Source organism: Cavia porcellus, unplaced genomic scaffold, assembly GCF_034190915.1.
Source record: "Cavia porcellus strain 051 isolate PalLab524CR breed Dunkin Hartley unplaced genomic scaffold, mCavPor4.1 scaffold_25, whole genome shotgun sequence".
Taxonomy (NCBI): domain Eukaryota; kingdom Metazoa; phylum Chordata; class Mammalia; order Rodentia; family Caviidae; genus Cavia; species Cavia porcellus.
In genome coordinates this window covers 35487569-35509544 of record NW_026947508.1, presented here as the reverse complement: position 1 = coordinate 35509544, position 21976 = coordinate 35487569, and the positions used below count along the sequence as shown (strand labels likewise).

General features: G+C 36.4%; 1 protein-coding gene across 1 annotated transcript in view; it reads right to left on the bottom strand.

Annotated features, from left to right (window-relative positions):
• Window positions 1-21349, bottom strand: part of Zswim5 (zinc finger SWIM-type containing 5) — a 180916-nt gene extending 159567 nt beyond the window's left edge. The window contains exon 1 of the mRNA XM_063236236.1: window positions 20620-21349. Coding sequence (XP_063092306.1) covers window positions 20620-21214 — 595 coding nt within the window. The 5' untranslated portion in view covers window positions 21215-21349. The remainder of the gene's footprint in view (window positions 1-20619) is intronic.
• Window positions 21350-21976: the final 627 nt, after the last annotated feature.

Genomic DNA, 21976 nt, shown 5'->3' with positions numbered 1-21976 from the left:
AATTATTTTCTTTAATGTATTAAATCCTCACTCTCACTTTTATTTTATGTTTCTAATCATTAAGAATTGTCATTATAACAAGGCTAAAAACTATGGCCAACCCTTTTCCTATCCGGTAACTAGGGAAAAAGAAACGTACAATAAACACAGGGAATTTAAAGTACTTAAGTTTGAGGTGATGCAGTGTGGCAACAGCAATAGAATAATTTCCACAATCCACACTATAAAACCAGTAATGGTTAAAATTGGAGGGGGATATGCTTTATTAATAAAACATTTCTTGGTTCTGGATCTTGTTAAATAAGAGACAGAGCCAGAGGACAGTCTCCCTGCCCTTCTGTAAAATAGTTCAGGAGACCAAGCAATCTGTTACCTAATCCACTAGCTCTGTAATAGCACCTCATATTGCCTCTCTCTCTCCTTCCATGTCGCACTTCATTTTCTCTAACCCCAGCTTCTTTATAACTGCATTCCCTAATAACACAACAGTTCATTAAAAAGCATTTTGAAATACAAGCATAACTGTCTCTTAGTCCAATGTATTCTATGCCACAAACAATGCTGAGTTTTGTAACTTGATAAGCAGCAAAAGTTCCAGATTGGAAAAGAAGATTAAAAAAAATTACTTCATTTGAATAATAAGTGAGCTGAGGTACAAGATCAACATCTAAAAATCAACTGTATTTATATATACTACCAAAGAACAATCCAAAATGAAATTATGGAAACAAGTGCATGAAAAATAATAAAATACTTGGTATAAATTCAACCAACACTTGTACTAAAGATAAATAGATCAAATCTTGAGAAAACTCAAAGAACTAAATAAATGGGGAAACATCCTCTGTTCATTGATCAGGAGACCAGATATTAAGATAATGCAGTGAAGGGGCTGAGTACGCAGCTCATGGGTAGAATGCTTGCAAGAGTTCAATCCCCAAGAGGGGATGAAGGTAGTGTTTTAGGCAGAATAATACCCCTCCACATATGCCCATGTGCTAATCTTTACAACCTGACAAAAGGGACTCTGCAGATGTCATTAAAGTTCTTTAGATATGGAAACTATCCCAGCTTTTTTGACTGGGCCAAATGTAATCACAGCATCTCTGTAAGTGGAAGGCAAGAAGCTTAATGTCAAAAGAATGAAATTGTGACAATGGAAGAAGAGGTTGGAGTGATAGGATCCGAAAAGGGAAAAGGTGTTATGGGCCAAAGAAAGCAAGTGGCTTTTAGAGCTGAAAAAAATCCTTAGAAAAGGATTCTCCCTAAGAAGCTCTTTATGGAACTACAGCTTTCCCTACAATTTGATTTTAGCACAGAAAGACCCTGGCCACCAGAAATATAAGAGAATCTGCAGCAGTCATCTGTGGTCTTAAGAGGTGAAGGATCCAGTAGCTGCTAAGCCCAAGAAAATGGAAGCCACAGAATAATAAGAGGGATAAGTCATACAAAACTAAATGCAATTAAGTCCAAGGTTCAAGGCCTTGAAGCTCACTAGAGAATCCACAGTGTGACTCTGTACTGGAAGACTGAAGAAACTGGAGACCTAGAGAGTGATGATCAAAGGCAATGATGACAAAGGATGCATCTACTCAAGACCAGAGTTCTTCAAAACTGGCACACTTCCTTCTTTCCCTTTTTTAGTCCATCTAGGCTACAAGCCGCATCACCCATAACTATGGTGAGACGCTCAGTTTGCTGGCCTACATGTTCATCATCTACAGATACACTAAAAATTGTGCCTTACTAATCTGCTAAGTGTATATTAAATTTTTGTGGCTTTAGATTGGGGAAATACCTAGGTAAAAGAATCCTTGCTTGGTATGTATGAGGCCCTAGGTTGGATCCCTCCCATTGTGAGTAAAATGTGTATTGTTTTAAGTCACTAAGTTTGTAGTAAGTTGTTACAGCAGTTTTGTTAGAGAAAAATAAGAAATGACAATATTCCCAAATTGATCTATTGATTCAAATCTCTATCAAAATCCCAGCTGGCCTTTCTGCAAAAATACTGACACACTGACTCTGAAATTCACAAAAACTCAAGGGAATCTGAATAGCCAAAACAATCTTGAAAGAAAAAGAACATGGCTGAAAGATTCTTCCAACATTTAGCAATTTTAAAACTTGCTAAAGAGTAACAATAGTCAAAACAGCATGGTACTGGCATAAAGACAGAAATACATAGAACAATGGATAGAATTTAGAGTCCAGAAAGAGACCCATCTACAGTCACTTGATTTTTAACAAGGATGCTATCAAGATATTCAATGAAAAATAATGCAGGGACAACTAGGGAATCCACACGCAAAAGAAAATGAAGTCCTTCCTTGCTGAGATCACAAAAATCAAGTCAAAATAGAACACAGACTTAAAGATAAGGGCTGAAAGTATAAAATTCTTAGGAGAATACATAGGAGCAAATCTTGATCTTCAGTTACGCAATGGGTTTCTTAGCTATGCCATTAAACAAAGAAGACTGAGACTCTGTCTCAAAATTAAGGTACTATAATAAATAAATAGTCCTGGATTCAATTCACAGTACAAAACACAAGCACACATGTAACAACAACAACAAAATAGATGACTTGCACTTCATCAAAATTTAAAACTTTTGTACCTCAAAGGACTTTATCACTAAAGTGAAAACTCAAAATTGAGAGAATTTACTTGCAAACTATGTATTTCATAAGGGATTTGTATCCAAAAGAATTCTTATATTTCAACAGTAAAAAGGCAACCCAAATTAAAAATCAGCAAAGGGTCTGAATAGGTACTGCTCCAAAGAAGATACATGAATGACAAAAAAAAAAAAAGGCATGAACAGGTGTTCAGTATCACTATTCAAGAAACGCAGATCAAAATCAATCATAATGGGGGCTGGGGATTTAGTTCAGCAGCATAAGTGCCTGCGGTACCGATAAAAAGGAGAAAGACCAAAAAAGAAAAAAAAATCAATCATAATGAGAAATAACTCCTCTCACACACAGCAAGACAGATGATAACTGTCAGCAAATTGTGGAAAACAAGAATTTTCACACATTGCTAGTGGGATTGTGCAGCCACGCTGGGAAACAGTTCGGCAGTCTCTCAGTGTTAATCACAGAGTACAATCCTATATATACCCAAGAGAAATTAAACATGTATTCACATAAAAGCATGTATACAAGTGTTCATAGCAGCACTGTCTATGATAACTAAAAGGAAATAACTACTGAATGAATAAATAAAACATATTATAATCATGTAATGGAGTATTACTCTCCAATAAGAAGGAATTAAGTAGTGACACATACTGTAGCAGAGATGAACCTTGAAAGCATTATGATAAAGTTAAAGACACCAGTCATAAGACTACATATTATGATTCCATTTATATGAAACATTCAGAACTACAGAGACCGAAAGTATATTAGTAGTTGCTTAGGACTAGCAGGGAAAGGACTGGAGAATGATGGCAAAAAGATTTTGTTTTTTGGGTTTTTTTGTTTGTTCTAAAATAGGCTGTGATAATGGCTATCCATATTTGTGAAAATACTAAAAACCAACAAAATGTAAACTTTAAATGGGTGAGTAGTATAGTATATGAAGTATATCTCATAAAGTTATTAGGAGTAAAGCCAGTTTAAGAGCCCCTTATTCTAGAATATAATCTTTTGAGGAATGGCCATCCTTGGGCCATATTAAGCAGCCTTGAGTTCAAAGTAGGAACAATAGCTCCCTTAATAAAACCCTTCAGCAATGCTAATTTGCTTCTATGCTTTGTTAGATGAAATTTATATTATATAGTTATGAAACTGAAGCCAGATAAAATTCAATTTCTCAATGGTTCCTCCTACTTTCAAAGCAAACACGTAATAGAGAAAACATAATGGAAAACCACTCACTACTAAAGATATAAATAAAACTTCTCAAAATATAGCAACATAAGAGTTCAGCTGAGTACCTTGTTGCTAATTAGTCTGATGCTATATTAATATTTGATTTGCAAGGGGCAAAACATTAAGTAAAAATCTGTATAAAAACACTAATAAAGAAAATTAAACTACTATATTTTATCTTTAAAACCTACATAATAGACCTGATTTTAATGTCACATAATATGTAGACAGTATTTATGAAACTAAGCATATGTATTTATGAAAAAAAGAATAACATCAGGATGTAGGTGATATTTAGCATCTAGGTTATCAATGGGACATTTTTTAGTACTCCCCTAATACTGACAATTTTATGGCCTAGTACTGCAAAAAGACATGGTAAGAACACTCAAAGTCCATGATGAATATGATTATACTCTCCCCTCAGATAAATCACCGACCAGCAGCGAATCTGGCCAATAATTTAGAACTGGCTAGGAATATAGCTCAGTGACACAAGCACTTGTCTGGCAAGCACAAGGTCCAGGTTCAATTCCTGGTATAAAAAAAAAAAGAGAATTTAGAACTGAAATGGGAAGAGACAGACAGCATCAACTGTGTTATGGAGACCAGCTGCAGTAAGCAGAGATTGTAATTTCCTTACTAATCTTACTCTCGTAATTTCCCCCCAGAAAATGTAAACAGAATTCTGGAGCTATCCCACATGGTGTGAACTTACTAAATGTAAAGTTACAAGAATGCACTGCCCAAATACTTCCCTTAAGACTAGTTGTCTATCTGTCTAAAGAGCCAGCTGATAGCAGCTAACAGCTGTGTACTCCTCCACAAGCTATCCTGAAACAAAATACCACAGGTTGATTTTTCTGAAAGTGGACAAGGTGGAGTTCAGTATCTAAGGTATTTATTAGGGATCCATGCCTGGAAAGGAAAGAAGCAGTAGCAGGATGAAGAATAGGCAGTCAAACTGAAACACAGGTTTGACAAAAGTTCAGCTAACCAAGTATGGCTATCTGAAGCAAGAAAGCTATGACAAAGAATTCTACTTCCTAGAATCAAATGATAACAATACAACATACTAGAACTTATGGGATACAACAAAAGCAGTCCTAAAACAAAAGATTATAACTGAGAATGTTGTGTTTTGTTTGGCTGGGTTTTATTCTGTTTGATTTTGTTGTATCTGATTGTATCTTGATTTTGTTGTATCTGATGGCATGGCCAGCTATTTCAAAAATAGCAAGATATATTATGGTAGCCATTTTGAATTTTTTTAATTTATTGTCTTATTTTGAAGTCTTGTATTGCATTCATTGTTTTGTTTTTATTGGTTCTATTCTGTTTCTGTTTTGTTTGGTTTTACTGTGTCTGAAGGTATGGGCAGCTGTTTTGAAGAAAACAAGAGGCATTATGATGACCATTGTTGATTTCCTATTGCCTTGTTTTGAAATCCTGTGTCACTTGTACTGTCTTATTTTGGCCGGTTTTGTTCTGTTTTGTTAAAAGACCTCTTTATTCTCTCTAAAATAAAATTTTTTAAAAAAGAAACTAAAAAGGAAAAATGATAATGGATGCTGATAAATTCCTGAACCATTATTAGTAACTACTTCAAAAACCTATACTCTAATAAATTGGAGAATCCAAAAGAAATAGATTCTTAGACATATAAAGATTACCAAAACTGAACCAAGAAAATATGAAATTCCTGAGAAATTTAGTAACAGGCAATAAAATTGAGGCAATAATAAATAGCCTACTAAGAAAAGCCTAGGATTCAATGGAAATCACCACTGATTTCAGTGATAATCTAATAATGCCAATACTTCTTCAACTCTAATAAGATCAAAATTGAATGAGCACTTCCAAAGTCATCTGTGGAAGCTAACACTACCCTGATTCGAAAACCAAAGACTCAACCAAAAAAAAAAAAAAAAACAAAAAAAAACCTCGTATTTGCTTTGACAGCACATATTCTAAAAGGAAAACTTCAGGTCGATCTCTTCAATGAACAGAGATCCAAAAAATCCTCAACAAACTACTGGAAAAAAAGCAACAAATCATCAAAAATATCATATATCATGACCAAATAGGCTTCATCTCAGGGATGGAAAGGTGGTTCAACATATGCAAATCAATAAATATAATACATCACAAAAAACAGAAACAAGGACAAAAATCATGATTGTATAAGTAGATGCAGAAAAAGTCTCTGACAATCGAATATCTATTTGTGACAAAAACCTTGAAGATAAAAGGTACAGAAAGACTTCATCTAAATCTAATAAAATTCATTTATGACAAACCTACAGCCAACATCACAATAACTGGAAAAAGCTGAAAGCTTTCTTCTAAAAGCTAGGAGCAATATAAGGATATCCAGTACTATCATTCTTGTTCAATATAGTGCCTGAAACATTAGCACAATTAGGCAAGAACAGGAAATACGTACCGAATAAAAGAGATACACATAAGAAAGGAAGAAGTTATCATTATTTGCAGATTACATGATCCTTTACATAGAAGATCCAAAAAGCACCACCAAATGATTTACTGAATAACCAAATTCAGCAATTTAGCCGGATACAAAATCAAAGTAGAAAAATAGCATTCCTGTACACTGATAATGAACCCACCAAGAAAGAAATTAGGAAAATAATGCCATTTATAATAGCTTCAAGAAAAATTAAATACTTAGGAATTAACCTAACTGAGAAAGTAAAAGACCTCTACAAAGAAAATTACAGTACTCTGAAAAAGGAGACTGAAGGGGACATCAGAAAATGGAAAGAGCCCATTTCTGGAAAGGCAGAACAAATATTGGCCACATTGTCAAAATTGATACATAGATTTAAGACAATCCCAATCAAAATACCAACAGCATTCCTCACAGAACTACAGAAAACAGTATTAAAAGTAATATGGAACCAAAAGACACCCAGAATAACAAAAGAAATTCTGGATATCAAGAGCAAAACAAGAGGAATCACAATTCAAGACTCAAGTTATATTATAAAACCACAGTTATAAAAACAGCACACGTATTACATATATGCTGATTAAATCTAATCTGTATCTCTCATCAAGTACTAAACTATAAAAGATCTAAATATTAAAACAGAAACAATCTGCTGGAAGATAAAATAGGCCAACTCTTAAAGTAATAAGAACTGTGGGAGTAGTAAAACCCAAAATGTGTAATAGTCATTGTACAAAAGAGAAGAAAAGAAAGTGCTCTAAAGGATATAATTGCATGTATATTTAAGTGTATAAGATAGATAACCATATTACTGAGTTTTGTTGGATCACTGAACAGAACTGTTTGCAGTCTCACTGTTTCAATGTCCACTTTATCTGCTTTAATTTTGTAACTTGAACAACTATTTCTAAGATGACAATATGTAATCTATCAACTAGTGATTTCTTACTGTTTATTTTTTCTGAAATTCTTTATAACTTGTACCCTTTTTCTGTTTTTTTTTTCCTTTTCTCCTTAAATAAAATTTAAAAAAAAAATAGGTACACTCTTGAAGACACGGGCCTAGCAGACAAAGACTTTCTGAACAGAGCCTAACTGCACAAAAATAACATCAAGAATCTACAAATGAGATTTTATTAAATTAAAAAATTGCACAGCAATGCAGAACAGAGTGAAGAGACAACTAACAGAATGTGAAAATTTTACAGCTACTTCTGGGACAAAGAATTATATAGAATATATCAAGAACTCAAAAAATTGGACTTCTGAGGCTCAGCATGGTGTACATGCCTGTAATTCCAGCAGCTGGGAGGCTGAGGCAGGAGGATTAATGCAAGATCAAGGCCAGCCTGAGCTATAAAGTAAATTCAAGGACAGCCTTAATGAAACTCAGTCTCAAAAAGACTAAAAAAAAGAAAAAAAAAGCATGAATGCTGGGCAAATATTCTGTCACTACACTCCAATCCTTGTAATGGACTTTCAGAACATTTTTGTTAAAATGAAATGAGAACATATTGCTTGTATAACTTTCATAATAGTGACTTCCAATCCCTGATGCTTTACAGAGTCACTTGAGAAGCTCAAGTAAAATGCAGATCCCGGGGCTCCACCCTTGAAATTTTAAATTTTAGTTAACTAAGCTTGGAGTGGGGCTCAAGAATCTGTATTTTTTTAAGTAATTTCCCAATGTTTAAATGCTTGGCAATTACTGTTCCATATTACTTAGTACAATGACTTACATATAATAATAAGCTTAAGAAATGTGAATTGAATTGATTTATATTGCCTCACTAAAATGTATACTCCATGAAAGCAAAAACTCAAGTTTTGTTCACTGCTACAACATTCAATGGCTAGACAGAGCTTGACACACTGGCACAATAAACAACTGCTAAATAATGCACAGGACTTTAGTGGAAGGGAATTTCAATTTTAACCAAATAAATGAGGAAACAGCCTTTCAGAATACATGTTTTAAGAGGCAAGGAAGTGGTAAAAAAGAAAATTCACAATAACCTAGAACAGCCAGGAAATTCTAAGCTTCCTTCACATATAGTATCTCATTTAACAATCATGTGACCATTCTGACACGGTACTGTGTCCCTATTTTACAGACAGGGAAAGACAGACAGGTTACTTGTTCAAGGTTACACAACTAGAAGGCAGAACTAAGATTTAAGACCCACTATTTAAAGGAAGAAGAGGTTTAATTCAACTCATTGGGACTCAGCTCACAGTTGGCTGGCTCTAAGGCAAAAATTTCATGGCAGAAGGGCATGTAGAAACACAATCGTTTAGTTAGTGGAGGCTGGGAAGCACAGCAGGGGAACAGTGACAAAGGGGAAGGAGCAAGGGATCAGATACAGACCACAAGGTCATGCCTTCATGACCCAAAATGTACTCCACCAATTCCCTCTATAGCTCCCAACTCAATCAAGTTGACACAATCAAGTTTACCCACCATAAAACTCTTATTGATGTTGATAGTGAGTGACTAACATGGTATTCATTTAGAAATAATCTACTAGGCAAAGATATGTTTATCTTGAATTCCAGAGGAACAGCCAATGATGCAGACTTAAGTCATTTAATTTGTACAGTGACATTTATAGTTTCACAGATACTAGCTTACCTAGACTCTCACAAAAATCCTGACACTTTTACAGATGACAAAACTAAGACACTAATCTCGTCTTCAAATATCAACATTAAGATTATTTGGAAGTGTTTCAGAGTTTTAAAGAAAGTCACTGGCCAAGTTGATGGAGTTCTGGGCTCTATCCCAACCCCTAAAGCAGCTCATATTTTATCTGCCTCAAGAACTGAATTCCATGTAAGATTTCATTTGAAAATGAAAGTACAGCTGCTCTTAACAAGTTTTATGGCTACTGAAGTATATAACATACTATCTTATTTCATAAAACAATGACTGAAGTTGTAAAAATAAATTAAGCTGCTACATTAGAAGATATGAGGCAAGAACGTACATTTGACCTTTGTGGGATAAGAATACAGAAGAAAAGTAGGGGAAAAAACCAGAATGGAGAAGTAAAACAAAAATCTAGGAAGGAGCATTTCAAAAGGAAGGTGCAGATGGATTATAAGAAATTCTATAGAGGGGTCTGGGGATTTAGCTCAGTGGCATAAGCGCCTGCCTTGCAAGCAGGCAGTCATGAGTTTGACCCCTGATACCAATAAAAACGAAAAAGACCAAAAAAAAAAAAAAAAAAAAAAGAAAGAAAAAGAAAGAAAGAAAGAAATTCTATAGAGATCACGAAGAATGAGGACTGGAAAAAGGATTTTGTGTTTGGCAATCATAAGGTCACTGGTATTTAAACAGATCAATTTTAATTTAGTGACAACATAAGTCAAACACCGGAAGATAACAAATATAGAATACTCGCAAGAATTTTAGTAAAGGATATACTTATGTAGTGAATACCTACATAGGCATTCAAAATGTGCTAAGCCTCATACTAAATGTTTTACATATTAACTAATCTTCAAAACAGCCTATAATATAGGTACCATCATTCTGTCCATTTACAGTTTAGAAACAGACAGCGTAAGCAGCCAAAATTGCATGCACATACATGGTAGACATACACAAATACAGTATACGAGATACTAAAGAATACAATATAATATTGAGTGAAAGAAAAGATTAGCAAGATTAAGAGTTTTTTTGCAACAGGAAGCCATAATGTGAGGAAGAATTTTCTATCACTAATTATACTGATGAATTTTGTGACACTTGCCTGGTATGCCAGTTTATCAAATGTTGTTAGATTTAAGTAAAAAAGAATAGGCTGGCTTTTCATGAACCCATTAATGCTAGAGGCTTCCATTCAATAAAACCATAAATGACTAAGAGAAAAAAATGTAATTATCGCGATGGGTTTCAAAGACATAATACATGTCATGGCATACAAGATAATGAATGGACAAAAAGCCATTTTACTGATTAGCGCTATCATATATTTGTACCTAAAAGAAGCAACAATTTTTTAAATAAAGGAATTATCTGAAGATAACAAAGCTATTATGGAACCAGAGATCTGTAAAGTTTATTCTGAGAAAAAAGGATTAGTATTTGATAATATTTTTGTATTCTTCCTACTTATCAATTTTTATTATAATTATATTATTCCTTTGAATCAATGATGAATATATTAATGCAGAAGGAATCTCATGGGGCTGGGGATTTAGCTCAGCGGCATAAGCGCCTGCCTTGCAAGCAGGCAGTCATGAGTTTGATCCCTGGTACTGATAAAAAAAAAAAAGGAATCTCATGAAAGGTTAGTCTAACTTGTAATAGAAGTGTTCTCAATCTTTATTGCAACATTACACATAATTTTATCATTTCTATTAATTAGAATTCTATTGAAATAGACTAATAAAATAGTTGTTCTCATTTCCTCAGTAAATCAGTTCAAACTCTTTTCCTTCATAGAAACCACTTCTATTAGAAGTAACACAGGGACTGGGGGTTTAGCTCAGGGGCTGAGGGTTTAGCTCAGCAGCATAAGCACCTGCCTTGCAAGTAGGCAGTCATGAGTTCGATTCCCGGTACCGATAAAAAAGAAAAAGACAAAAAAAAAAAAAAAGAAGTAACACGATATGCTATTTTATACTGCATCCTATACTAAACTGTATACTCATAGAAATTAAGTTCTATTTTGCATATAACATTTTAAAACATTAAGTTTTTTTTTGTCTCCCGCCCCCCAAAACATTAAGTTTTATAAATAAAAATAAATGAACAAACAAGGAAATATGGCTTGGCATTATATTAATACAAGTGTCTTTTGATGATGGTTAACAATAACAATTTAAATATTTTAGAATAAAACTCTCCAAAATACATAGAGAAACATTCTTTAAGAGTAATTCTCCTTGAGATCATCAGTAAACCTCAATAGGCAAAAACAGAATAAACAGAAAAGAAAGACATGACTCATAGCATTTGTACTATAAAAAAAAAACACAGAATGTCTTGTTAACAATAAAAATAGTAGGACACTGGACAATAGATCTTTTGCAAAAGGGAAGAGGATCAAGAGATGAACAGAGGGAAAGAAGTTAAAAAAGGATTTAAGGTGTACTATATACATGTACCAACTCCCCACAATGAATGTAATCACTATGTACTGAAATACATATTAATAAAAATTTAAAAACATGCTAACACTAATAAAGAGAATTACTTTTTAAGAGTATTGTTTCTCAAACTTGCAACACATAAAACTGAGAGCTTTTTTAGAATTCTAAAATTTAGCCTAATTTTCAAATCAATTCTGACCTAATTTGGGGTGAATGCTGGGTACTATCTAAAGCCAGGACTTAAATCCACACTTCTTTTTTTTTTTCTCCAAGCCAATACAGGTCTCTTATTGTTTCATTAAAATGTCACAAACTACTTTTATAATTCAAGATCTTGTTTCTATAGACAGACAACTGATCAATCTTATTCACCATCCTACTGAAACATTCCTTTTTCAGAGACATACACATCATTTAAAATTTTTCTGATAGCCTTGGGGTCATGTTTCATCTTGTTCTTTTATGTTTTGTTTTGCTTTGCTTTGCTTTTTGGTGCTGGAAATTAAACACAGGGCCTCCTGAATACTACACAAATGCTCTATTAGTGAGCTATAACCCCAACCCTGATATCCTTGTTTCTAACTGTGTGGCTTGCTAAATTAAAGCAGCTGCATTTGAAACAAGTTCAGTGTTGCTTCCTTCAAGGATTAACTCATCTTTCTGGGCTTGGAACTGAACAGGCAATGCTTGGCTTTATCCAAGCCCTTTATCCAAACCCTGTGAATACATTTTTCACCCAGGTTTTAGTATGAGACTCACTGTCCTAAATAAGAGTAAGTGATCATACACAGAACTCCTGCTGTAATGGAAGCTCATTTAAACACTCTTGATCATGTTCTATACAGTCTACAGATAGCAGAAGAGTAGTTAGTTTCTTTCTGTTCCCCTACCATTTGGCAACTGCACCTCTGTTTTTTTCTTTCCAAGGAGAGACTGACTTCTACACTGATATGACTGAAATCTTTCCATAGGGTTCTTCGAAGGTCCCTCACAGAAACTGTGCATTCTTGCAGAGCAATGTCAACAACTTCTGTAATGTAAGTCTGATTGCTAAGAATAGTCTTCATCCTCACAACAGATGCAACAAAAAGATCTATAATTCTTTTCTTTAAAATGAAATTTTTGAAGAATAATTTACATTTAACAAAATTTACCATATAGAAGCATATGGTTTGTTAAGTTTTAATTAATATAATCATGTATCCACATCATCTTCAAGCCATTTCCCCTCTACTCTAGCAGCCACTAATCCACTTTCTGTCACAATAGCTTTAGTCTTTCTAGAATTTTACACACATAGAATTCATGTAGTCTTTTATATCTGGCTTCTTTTATTTAGCATGCCTTTAGGATTTATCCATGCTGTTGGCCATCAATTCTTTTTATTGCTAACAGTATTCTATTGCATGAATACACAATATTTTAATTTGTCAACTTGACAGACATTTGGGCTGTTTGAAGTTTGGGACTATTATAAGTTACTGCTATATATATTCAAGCATGAGTTTTCATTTCTCTTAGAAAAATACCTACAAATAGAATTACTAAATTTTATGATTAAGAGTATTAAGACTATAAGAAATTACTTTCCAAAGTGGCTATTCTGGGGTTGGGGATTTAGCTCAGTGATGCAGCACCCACGTGGCAAGCCTGAAGTCCTGAGTTCAATTCCTAGTACCCCATCCTGCTCCACCAAAAGTGGCTATACTACTTTGTATTTCTACCAGTAATGTATAAGAGTTTCAGTTGCTCCACATCTTTTCAGTACTTGGTACTGTCAATCTTTTTATTTTCAACCAATCTGGTAGGTGTGTGGTACAGGTACTTCCTTTGGCTTCAATTTGCACTTCTCTAAGGACTAGATGATAACCAGACAACTGGTTTTTTATGTATGTTTTGTTTTGATTTTTGGTACCGGGGATTGAACTCACAACCTTGTGATTGTCAGGCAGGTACTTACGCTGCTGAGCTACATTCCTTGTTTTTGGTTTTTAAACCTGGGTCCTCTTTTGTTGCCCAGGCTGGTCTCAGGTTCCTCAGTTCAAACAATCCTCTTACCTCAGCCTCTGGAGTAGCTGAAACTACAGGCATGCACCACATTGTTCAGCCCAGATAATTTTGTGGTAGTGGTGGTGGTTGTTGTTTTCAGTGCTGGGGATCTTCTAGGTAAATTCCCTACCTCTAGGCTACATCCCCAACCCCTCAAACAACTGTTCTTAAAACAAGAAAACCACTAAGAAATAGGTTACTTCATCTTTTACCTCAACAATCTTTTTGTTTTTTTCTTTTTGAGACAGGGTCTCACCTTGGACTCCAGGCTGGCCTCCAACTCACTGCGATCTTCCTGCCTGAGCCTCCCAAGCATTGAAATTACAGCCACGTGCCAACACATCCAGCAACAGTCTAGTATTTAAGAAAGTAACAATACTACTCTGCCCCGAGGACCCCACTTATCACATCACTATAAAGAGAAAAAAGCAAACAACCAAAAACCATATATATATAAAACTTTTCAAAAACAGGTTTCAGAGACTCTTAGTATCAAATATCTACTCAATTGATTATCTCTCACCTACAAAAAGATGGCAACATAATGCAGTCCTTAAAAGCTTAGGTTTTGGTGTTCAACCTAGGTTTATACTCTGAGAGGAAAATATAAAATATTTTAGAAATACTTCCACCAAAAAACAAGGAACAATTATTTACTAGGCCTTATATAAGAGACTAAATGTTAATTTAATAAATAATCAAGAACTACTTAATAAGTTTCAAGGGCAATTTTCTCTTATCTATGTAATTTTTTTTTAAAAAATCAGAAAGAACTGCAAATTAAGCCACAAAACATTGGCATATCTTCTAGTCTTCAGTAACATACAAATCATCTATGAAATATGTCCATACTACCCAGATACTACATAAAAGGGGTATATAACAGTAACATATGAATACTATTTAGCTAGCTCATTCAGGGCAAATCACATCATCTAACTTAAAGGAGAGAACAATTACATGAAAATCAAGAATTAATCAGTAGCTATGTATCAGTATCAAAAGTATCACAGAAAGGGGCTAGGGATTTAATTCAGCAGCATGAGCTCCTGCCTGGCAAGTGCAAGATCATGAGTTCGATCCCCAAAAAAAGTATCACAGAACAATTTAGTATATGATCACATGATGCTAAAATTAACATTAAAATGAGTATGACTTTTTTAGCCTACCAGCTCGATGACAGGCTAACCTTGGCCAAAAAGCATGCTGCCTATATGAAAAAAGAAATGAGTATTTAAATAAATTATAAGGTAGAAAATTCACATAAAAGTAATCTGGGATGAATTAATATCTATTTATTTTTGTGTTCTGGTTTCACTTTTTTGCAGTGCTAAGGGGTTAAATCCTGCCCATGTTAGGAAAGATTTTTATTACCAAACAATATTCATAGTCCTGAATTATTGTCTACTTCTAATATCAAACATTAACTGACATTTTGGTGTACAGTTCCATATTTAACACAGGTAAATATTCATATAACTTTCACTTTAATAGATACTGACAATTAATGCCTTGATTTTTCATAGCCATTCTTGAAACAAGACAAATGACTTGTTTCCTAAGGCTAAATTTTCAGCCTTTTCATTTTAAAATTTAGACTTTATACTCACATTTTAATATTAATTTTAAAAATTCCTACAGACAACCAAAATCCACTATCTTTAAATTATCCCTTACCTTTAAAATTCTAAAATCAATTCTCAAGAAGCTTACTTTTGTAAGGATTAGTACACATTTCTTATATTTGAATAAAACGATAAACCATCACTCTTCCCAGAAAAGATGGTCCTGTAACACTCATACTACTTAATGCTATCAGTATATTACATGCCCAAGTCTGCAGTTTTTCCCGTATCTTCTACTGCATAATTCAAAAACTCAACCTTGTCTTTATACTCTCTTCAGCTGTTTTATTTTTTAAGAGTATTCTCACTGTTTTATCTAGGGTGACCTCAAATTCCTGAGCTAAAATGATCATTTCATGTCAGCCTCCCAAGTGCTAGAACGTAGGGGCACACAAATACTCAGGCCCTTCAGTTTTACAACACCGAGAGGTCCATGATTAATATTCACTCATTCGACACTTACTGAACATTAAGATAGTACATAGTATGTTGGTGTAGAGAAGAGAAAATTCATTGTTTAAAAAAGCCAAGATGATTTAAGACTTAATAAACTTATACTCTAAAAAGTCTTACAACTTAACTCTTAAAAGAATATAGCTAACTTCTGTGATTAAATATCATTATACTGAAAATTTGTGTGTGTATGTATGTGTTTGTATTCTGCTGCAGACTGAACACAGGGCTACCTGCTTGATAGGCAGTCTACCACTGAGCTACACTCCAGCCCTTAAATGCAAATTAGGTAATTTTTTTCCCCACATGAAGTTTTATTATGATTTTATCTATTCAATTTTACACAGGCTGGTATAGTACATTTGAGATGTCAATTATCTTTCGTTTCCCCCAAATAATACAGGTGAAAACAAGCTGCACATAAAAGTCAATAACTAGAAGCTATACCTTATGGTTTAGCATTTACCTAGCACTATGAGGCCGTGTTTGTCAAACACCGAAAAGAAAGAAAGAAATCAACAACTGTTATCTTTCTTACTAATGTATTTTTCTTTTTTTCTAATTTTTGTTTTTGTTTTTTTCCTTTTTATTGGTACCAGGGATCGAACTCACGACTGCCTGCTTGCAAGGCAGACGCTTATGCCGCTGAGCTAAATCCCCAGCCCCACTAATGTATTTTTCAAACGTTAAAATACACACAAATTTCACAGATGTTTATTGATAGTATATAATTACACATAACTATGGACTACGATGTTTAAGTTATGGATAACCTAAAACAGACCTCTTTTCACTATCACTGTTAACCTGTAATTGTACCTCTCACATAAGGTAGTACATAGCACTGTGGAGCTAGTCTTGAAGACTATCCAAGGACAAATGATGTGCTTATTTGAAAATGTATAAACTAAAAATAAGGGGATTAGTTGGAGATATCTGAATCTGAAATTTTCTGAATACTTACATAATTAGGTTATACAAGTTACAGCAGGTCATTGCATGATTCTATCTAATTTTTAAAAAGCTAAATATCCAAATAGAATATTTCTGTGTTTAACAGGGAAAAATGTTATTTTCTTTTAATCAATTCTGATTTCCCTAAGAAGGTATAAACATCCTTTTAAAAGTTTTAACAAATATAAAAAATTAAAATATGGTAGATAGCAAAAGAGTCAAATCTTAAAACTATTAATCAAGTATAGCCATATTCTCATGCCATCTGCAGACACCTGAATAAAATGTTTTACCAGTTTTACACTACTGTTATTTTCTTGAGTTCTAAAGCAAGTGAAAAATGCAATTGCTTAAATATCCAAACTATTATCTTCATAATGGCAATTGATCAGACTAAGTCTACGGACGCAGCTTCAATATATATATATCTATAAAAAGATTACTTTGCAATTTTCCTCTCTTAAAAAACATAATACTTCCACTTAAGTCCTGTTATGTAAAAGAAGTGTATACCTGAAGTATAACAAATCTACAGTTCCCCCACTTGTTAATATCAAGGTGGGAAGTTTTTTGAGAGAATCTGGTAAACTACATAGGCTGACATCAACTAGCAGTCCCCCTGCTTCAACCTCCTAAACAGGTTAGGTTTAAGAATGTTTTAAGTATAGTACTACAGTACTGATTCAAAATCTGTCCCTTGATTTCCCAATACCAATTCAACATGGAAAATAAATCAGAAATTACACAATTTAGCCTACCTATACTTTGTAAAAGCTGGAGGGTTATGCTTTTATATTCCTTCAAATTTTTGTTTGAAAAGAAAAGGAAAAAATATGTATGTGTAGATATATAAACAAGATAGCTAAACTAGATATATTATTACTTTCTTTACTTCATTGAAAAGAAAACTGTGCTAATATTGTTTGGACAATACCTCACGCTTGTATCTCCTACCCTGAGTAACTACTCTGAAAACAACAATATGCAATGTACTAATTATTGTTACTTTCCTGTAATCTTGTTTTGAAATTTTTTATGATAATAAAAGTTAAAAAAAATTATGCTATGCTGCTTTTTAAAAAACTAAAATTGTTAGCTGGGCATGGTGACACACTCCTGTAATCCCAGCACTTAGGAGGCTGGGGCTGGAAGATCCTGCGAATTTGAGACCAGCCTAGGCTATGAAGTGAGCTCAAGGCCAACCTGAACTGCACTGCGAAACCCTGTATCAAAAAGACAAAGGAAACAAAATTTAAATTGTTTATGAATCTTTTCTTTAAAAGAAAGTTAGAGAAATACCCAAACTTTCCTTCCTTTCTACAGCACCAGCCTTCAGGAACTTTACAATTTTGAGTTATAATATAACATGGTTGAGAACAGTGAGGAAATATGTAGAACAGTTTATTTTTGGTTTTTTTGAGACATGATCTCATTATGCAGTTCAGGCTTGCCTTGAATTCACTGTGTAGCCCACGTTGGCCGTGAACTCAGAGCAATCCTGCCTCAGCCTCCCAAGAGCTGGGATTACAGGCATATACCACCATGCCCAGCTAGAATTGTTAATTACCACCAGTTAGTAATAAACTGAGTTTGAACTGGAGTTATAAACTGAAGAACATGATTACTATCCAGCTACATGAAGTCACTTCCTCACTCATCTCTCAGCACTTTTTAAAAAACCCATCTTATATACTCAAGTCCCATACAACTTTAAGTTTAGAAGATGAAGAATAGTCTCTAGTTTACTTATCAACCAGGTGATTTGTACTAAAATACAGAATTCAAAATGATACAGAATGAAATATCCTTAACTTACACACTTACTAGTATAAATTAAATATCAGAAAAACAAAGATTACACAGATCATGGGTTCTCAAATACTGTTAACCTAAAAGTAATTAATTCATTCTCCTAAATCAGGTGTAATAGGGTTCATATATATTATCCTAACACATAGGAGGCAGAGGTAGAAGGATCACTTCAAGGGCAAGGCCAGCTTGGACAACATCATAGTAAGGTCAAGACCAGCCTGGACTACAGAGAGACTGTCTCAAAGATAATTTTTCTATTTTCCTATCTTCATCTGTGGCATTCAAAGTGAATCAGAAAATGTTGTTATGTGTCTTTCTCAGGGTCCCTGAATATCATATAAGTACCACCAAAAACACAGCATCTATCATATTATAAAAAAAGAGGGGCTGGGGATTTAGCTCAGCGGTTTAAGTGCCTGCTTGGCAAACTCTCAGAGGTCGTGAGTTCAATCCCTGGTACAAAAAAAAAAAAAAAACCTGGGGACTGGGGATTTAGTTCAGCGGCATAAGCACCTGCCTGGCAAGCGCAAGATCATGAATTTGATCCTTGGTACCAAAAAAACAAAAAACAAAAAACCAAACATTTAAACATGATCTGGATCACCCATAAAATATGACTTCATTTTGCACTTGACATTTTAATTGCTTTAAAAAATGCTTCTCACTTGCCCCCTCAAATTTGAAAATTCTTTCAAATTCACCTATTACAATAAAGTAACCACTTAAATTGACTCAATTTAAAATATTTTTAAAAGAATCTTAAAAGGTAATGATCTAAACTCATAAAAAGATTACTTATATATCCATTTTCTTGTTTTCAATAGTAAAGCTGTATGCCTTAATTATCTGTCTATTCAAGTCATTCTTCCTAAAACATATGCAAACACACAAAAGATTAACCACTTTCAAATAAGTAAAACTTTCTCGATCCACTCTCACTGTATTCTGGCATAGAATACATTTACATTTCATATTTGTAAAACAAACTAGTGTGCTATTGTTTTAATAAGAAACACAGGCTTTACTGATTCTCAATAACCAAAAGCAGACTGCTCTGTATAAAACACTGCAATGTACTACTCTTCAAAGGAAAAGAATTTCAAGTATGGGTTACCTGGAGAGATGAGAACTAGATGACTGGGGTTTGTATAGGTGTGTCTGTACTTATGAAACAACCTCTTTCCAACTCTGCTCAAAAATCAATATTTTCTTCAGTAAATATAAGTATACACAGTATAATAAATGCGTACTTCAGAATATAATAATCCAAGTAGAAAAAAATAATTCTAATTTTTTACATAGCAAGTCAATGTTAAACAATGTCATTTTTTTCTTTATTTCTAACCATTCCACAAATTAGATATGCGTTATTTATCCGTTTAGTAATATTAACAAACTGACTAGAAGCTCTGGAGCAGGAGGAAAAGAAAAGCCATTTTCCATTTTTGCACGAACAAAAATAAAAGAAAAATAAAAGAAAATGTGAAGCCTTGTTAAATGAGAAGCATTTGAAAAACCCAACATGACCAGCTTTTGATTTACCCCAGCCTGACAAGGAAGACAGACCCCACCCCCACTCCAGATTGTGCAGGGTTTTTTTTTTCCTTTGGGTGGGGGTGTACAGAAGAGAAGCTGTCACATTTCCATCTTCGGTTATTGTTAGTCTGCAGCCTAGATTCTCGGGCATCACTGGTCTAGAGGGGAAAATTGTACAGCAGACAATTAAAATTGTCTGAAATGCACAGTATTTTGTTGCTGCTGCTGCTTTTCTTCCCCCATGTTAAAGTTAATTACACCCAGATTCAATCTGCCAGGGCTACAGATTGGCTGACAGCCTGTCCCTCAAACACTCCAAGAAGCCTTGCTCCAAATTGACTAACAATCCTCTCTAGAAACTTAAATTACAAAAATGCATTTCTAAAATTATTAGATCCAAAAAGACACATCTCATTCTATTTGCCTTTGAAGTGAGAAACAGAATGAAGAGCAAAAGGTCGGAGACCTATTTATTTGCTCTTCAAACAAAAAGAAACGGGGGGGGGGGTAGACAGCCAGCGGGAGAAAGAGCAGTCGTGGACCTGAACGGAAATGTTGAGAAAAGTTTTTTTTTTTTTTTTTTTTTTTTTTTTTTTTTTTTAATATGACTTGTTTGTCCTCTGGCAGAATTGCTGGAGTTGGGCAAAAAGCCGCCGTCTCCAACTCAAGGCTGGAGCACAGGAGGCACCTGCAGAAGAGAGGCCAGGGACCAGAGAGGGGCTGGAGAAGCACCTACCGACTTGTAGCACGTTCTCTACGGAGCCGCTGTCCAGCAGACGGATGCCCCGGCGGAACGGCAGCCCCTCGCCGCCGCCCGCGGCGCCAGCCCCAGAGCCCAGCCCCGAGGACGCCCCCGCCGCGGCGGTCCCGGGGGCGGAGCCGGCAGCCGGAGCGGCGGTCCCGGGGAGTGGCGGCAGCCCCTCCTCAGCCGGCGAAGCCCCCGCGGCGCCGCCGGTCGCGCCGGCGCCGGGGCCGCCCCGGTACTGGAAGCTGGAGTACATGCAGATCTCCCGCTCATTCCGTGGGAAGGACCAGTAAACGATGCGGCGCTGCACGGGCTCCGGTATCCGCTCGAAGCGCTCCTCCACCCGCTCGTACGCCCACTTTTCCGCCACCGTCTTGGCGGCGCAGTCCAGCAAGGACTCGGGCTGCAGGTGGGGGCGGGCCCCAGAGGCCAGGCAGCTGCTGCCGACGCCCCCCACGCCTCCGCCGGCCGTCCCTGGCGAACCCCGCGGAAGGTGAGCCTGCGGGCTGGGCCAAGAGCACAGCCGTTTGGCCGGAGAGACGGGCGGCGGCGAGAGCAGGTCTTCTCGCTCACCTCCTTCCGCCATTGCTGGGGACTGACTGACTGAGGCGGCGGCGGCAGCTCGGGCTGCAGCGGAGACCCCGGCCACGGCCACACGCCCCGCGCAAGCGCCCAGCGGCGGCACTGAGGGGCGGGGCGAGCAAGCCCACGAGCCTGCCGGCCCGAGTGGGAAGCTGGGCCAGTCCCGTGCGCGCGCCGCGAGGGCCGACGGGGTTGGCCTGCGGACCCGCGAGAGGCGGCGCGCGCGGAGCAGGCCGCCGCGGGCGCGAGGAAGCTCGGGAGCGAGCGCAGGCCATCGGCGCGCTCCAGGCGCGGATAACCCAGGGCGCGCGCCCAGCGCCCGCTTCGAGGCTTCGGCAGACTAAGGCCGGGAGAGCAGGCTGGCACCCGGTCTCCTCCAGCCCACCTGCCGCTCCGCCATCCAGAAACAGGCCGCGCGTCACCTCTGAGAAGTCGTCGGCTTTAAGGGCGTAAGGATAGGAAAACTCCAAACCAGGCACCTACATACTGATGCGACCAGAGATGTTCACAACCAAGGGCAGTGTCTGGCGAAAAGATGCTGCCGGGGAAGACAGGATGGAAGCGGGGTAGGGGGTTCGAATGCCCAAAACTTCTCAGCCACAATGTAGGATAATAACTTTGGCGCTCTCTGCCCTCGGTCAGAAACCGGTTAAGTCTCAGCGGCCCCGTCAGGACAATGGGGCCCCAGAACTCAGCATCCTCTTGGGGCTCTCTGGAGAACTTTGCAACTTGCAGTCTAGTAAACACAACTGTGTGTGTGTGTAAT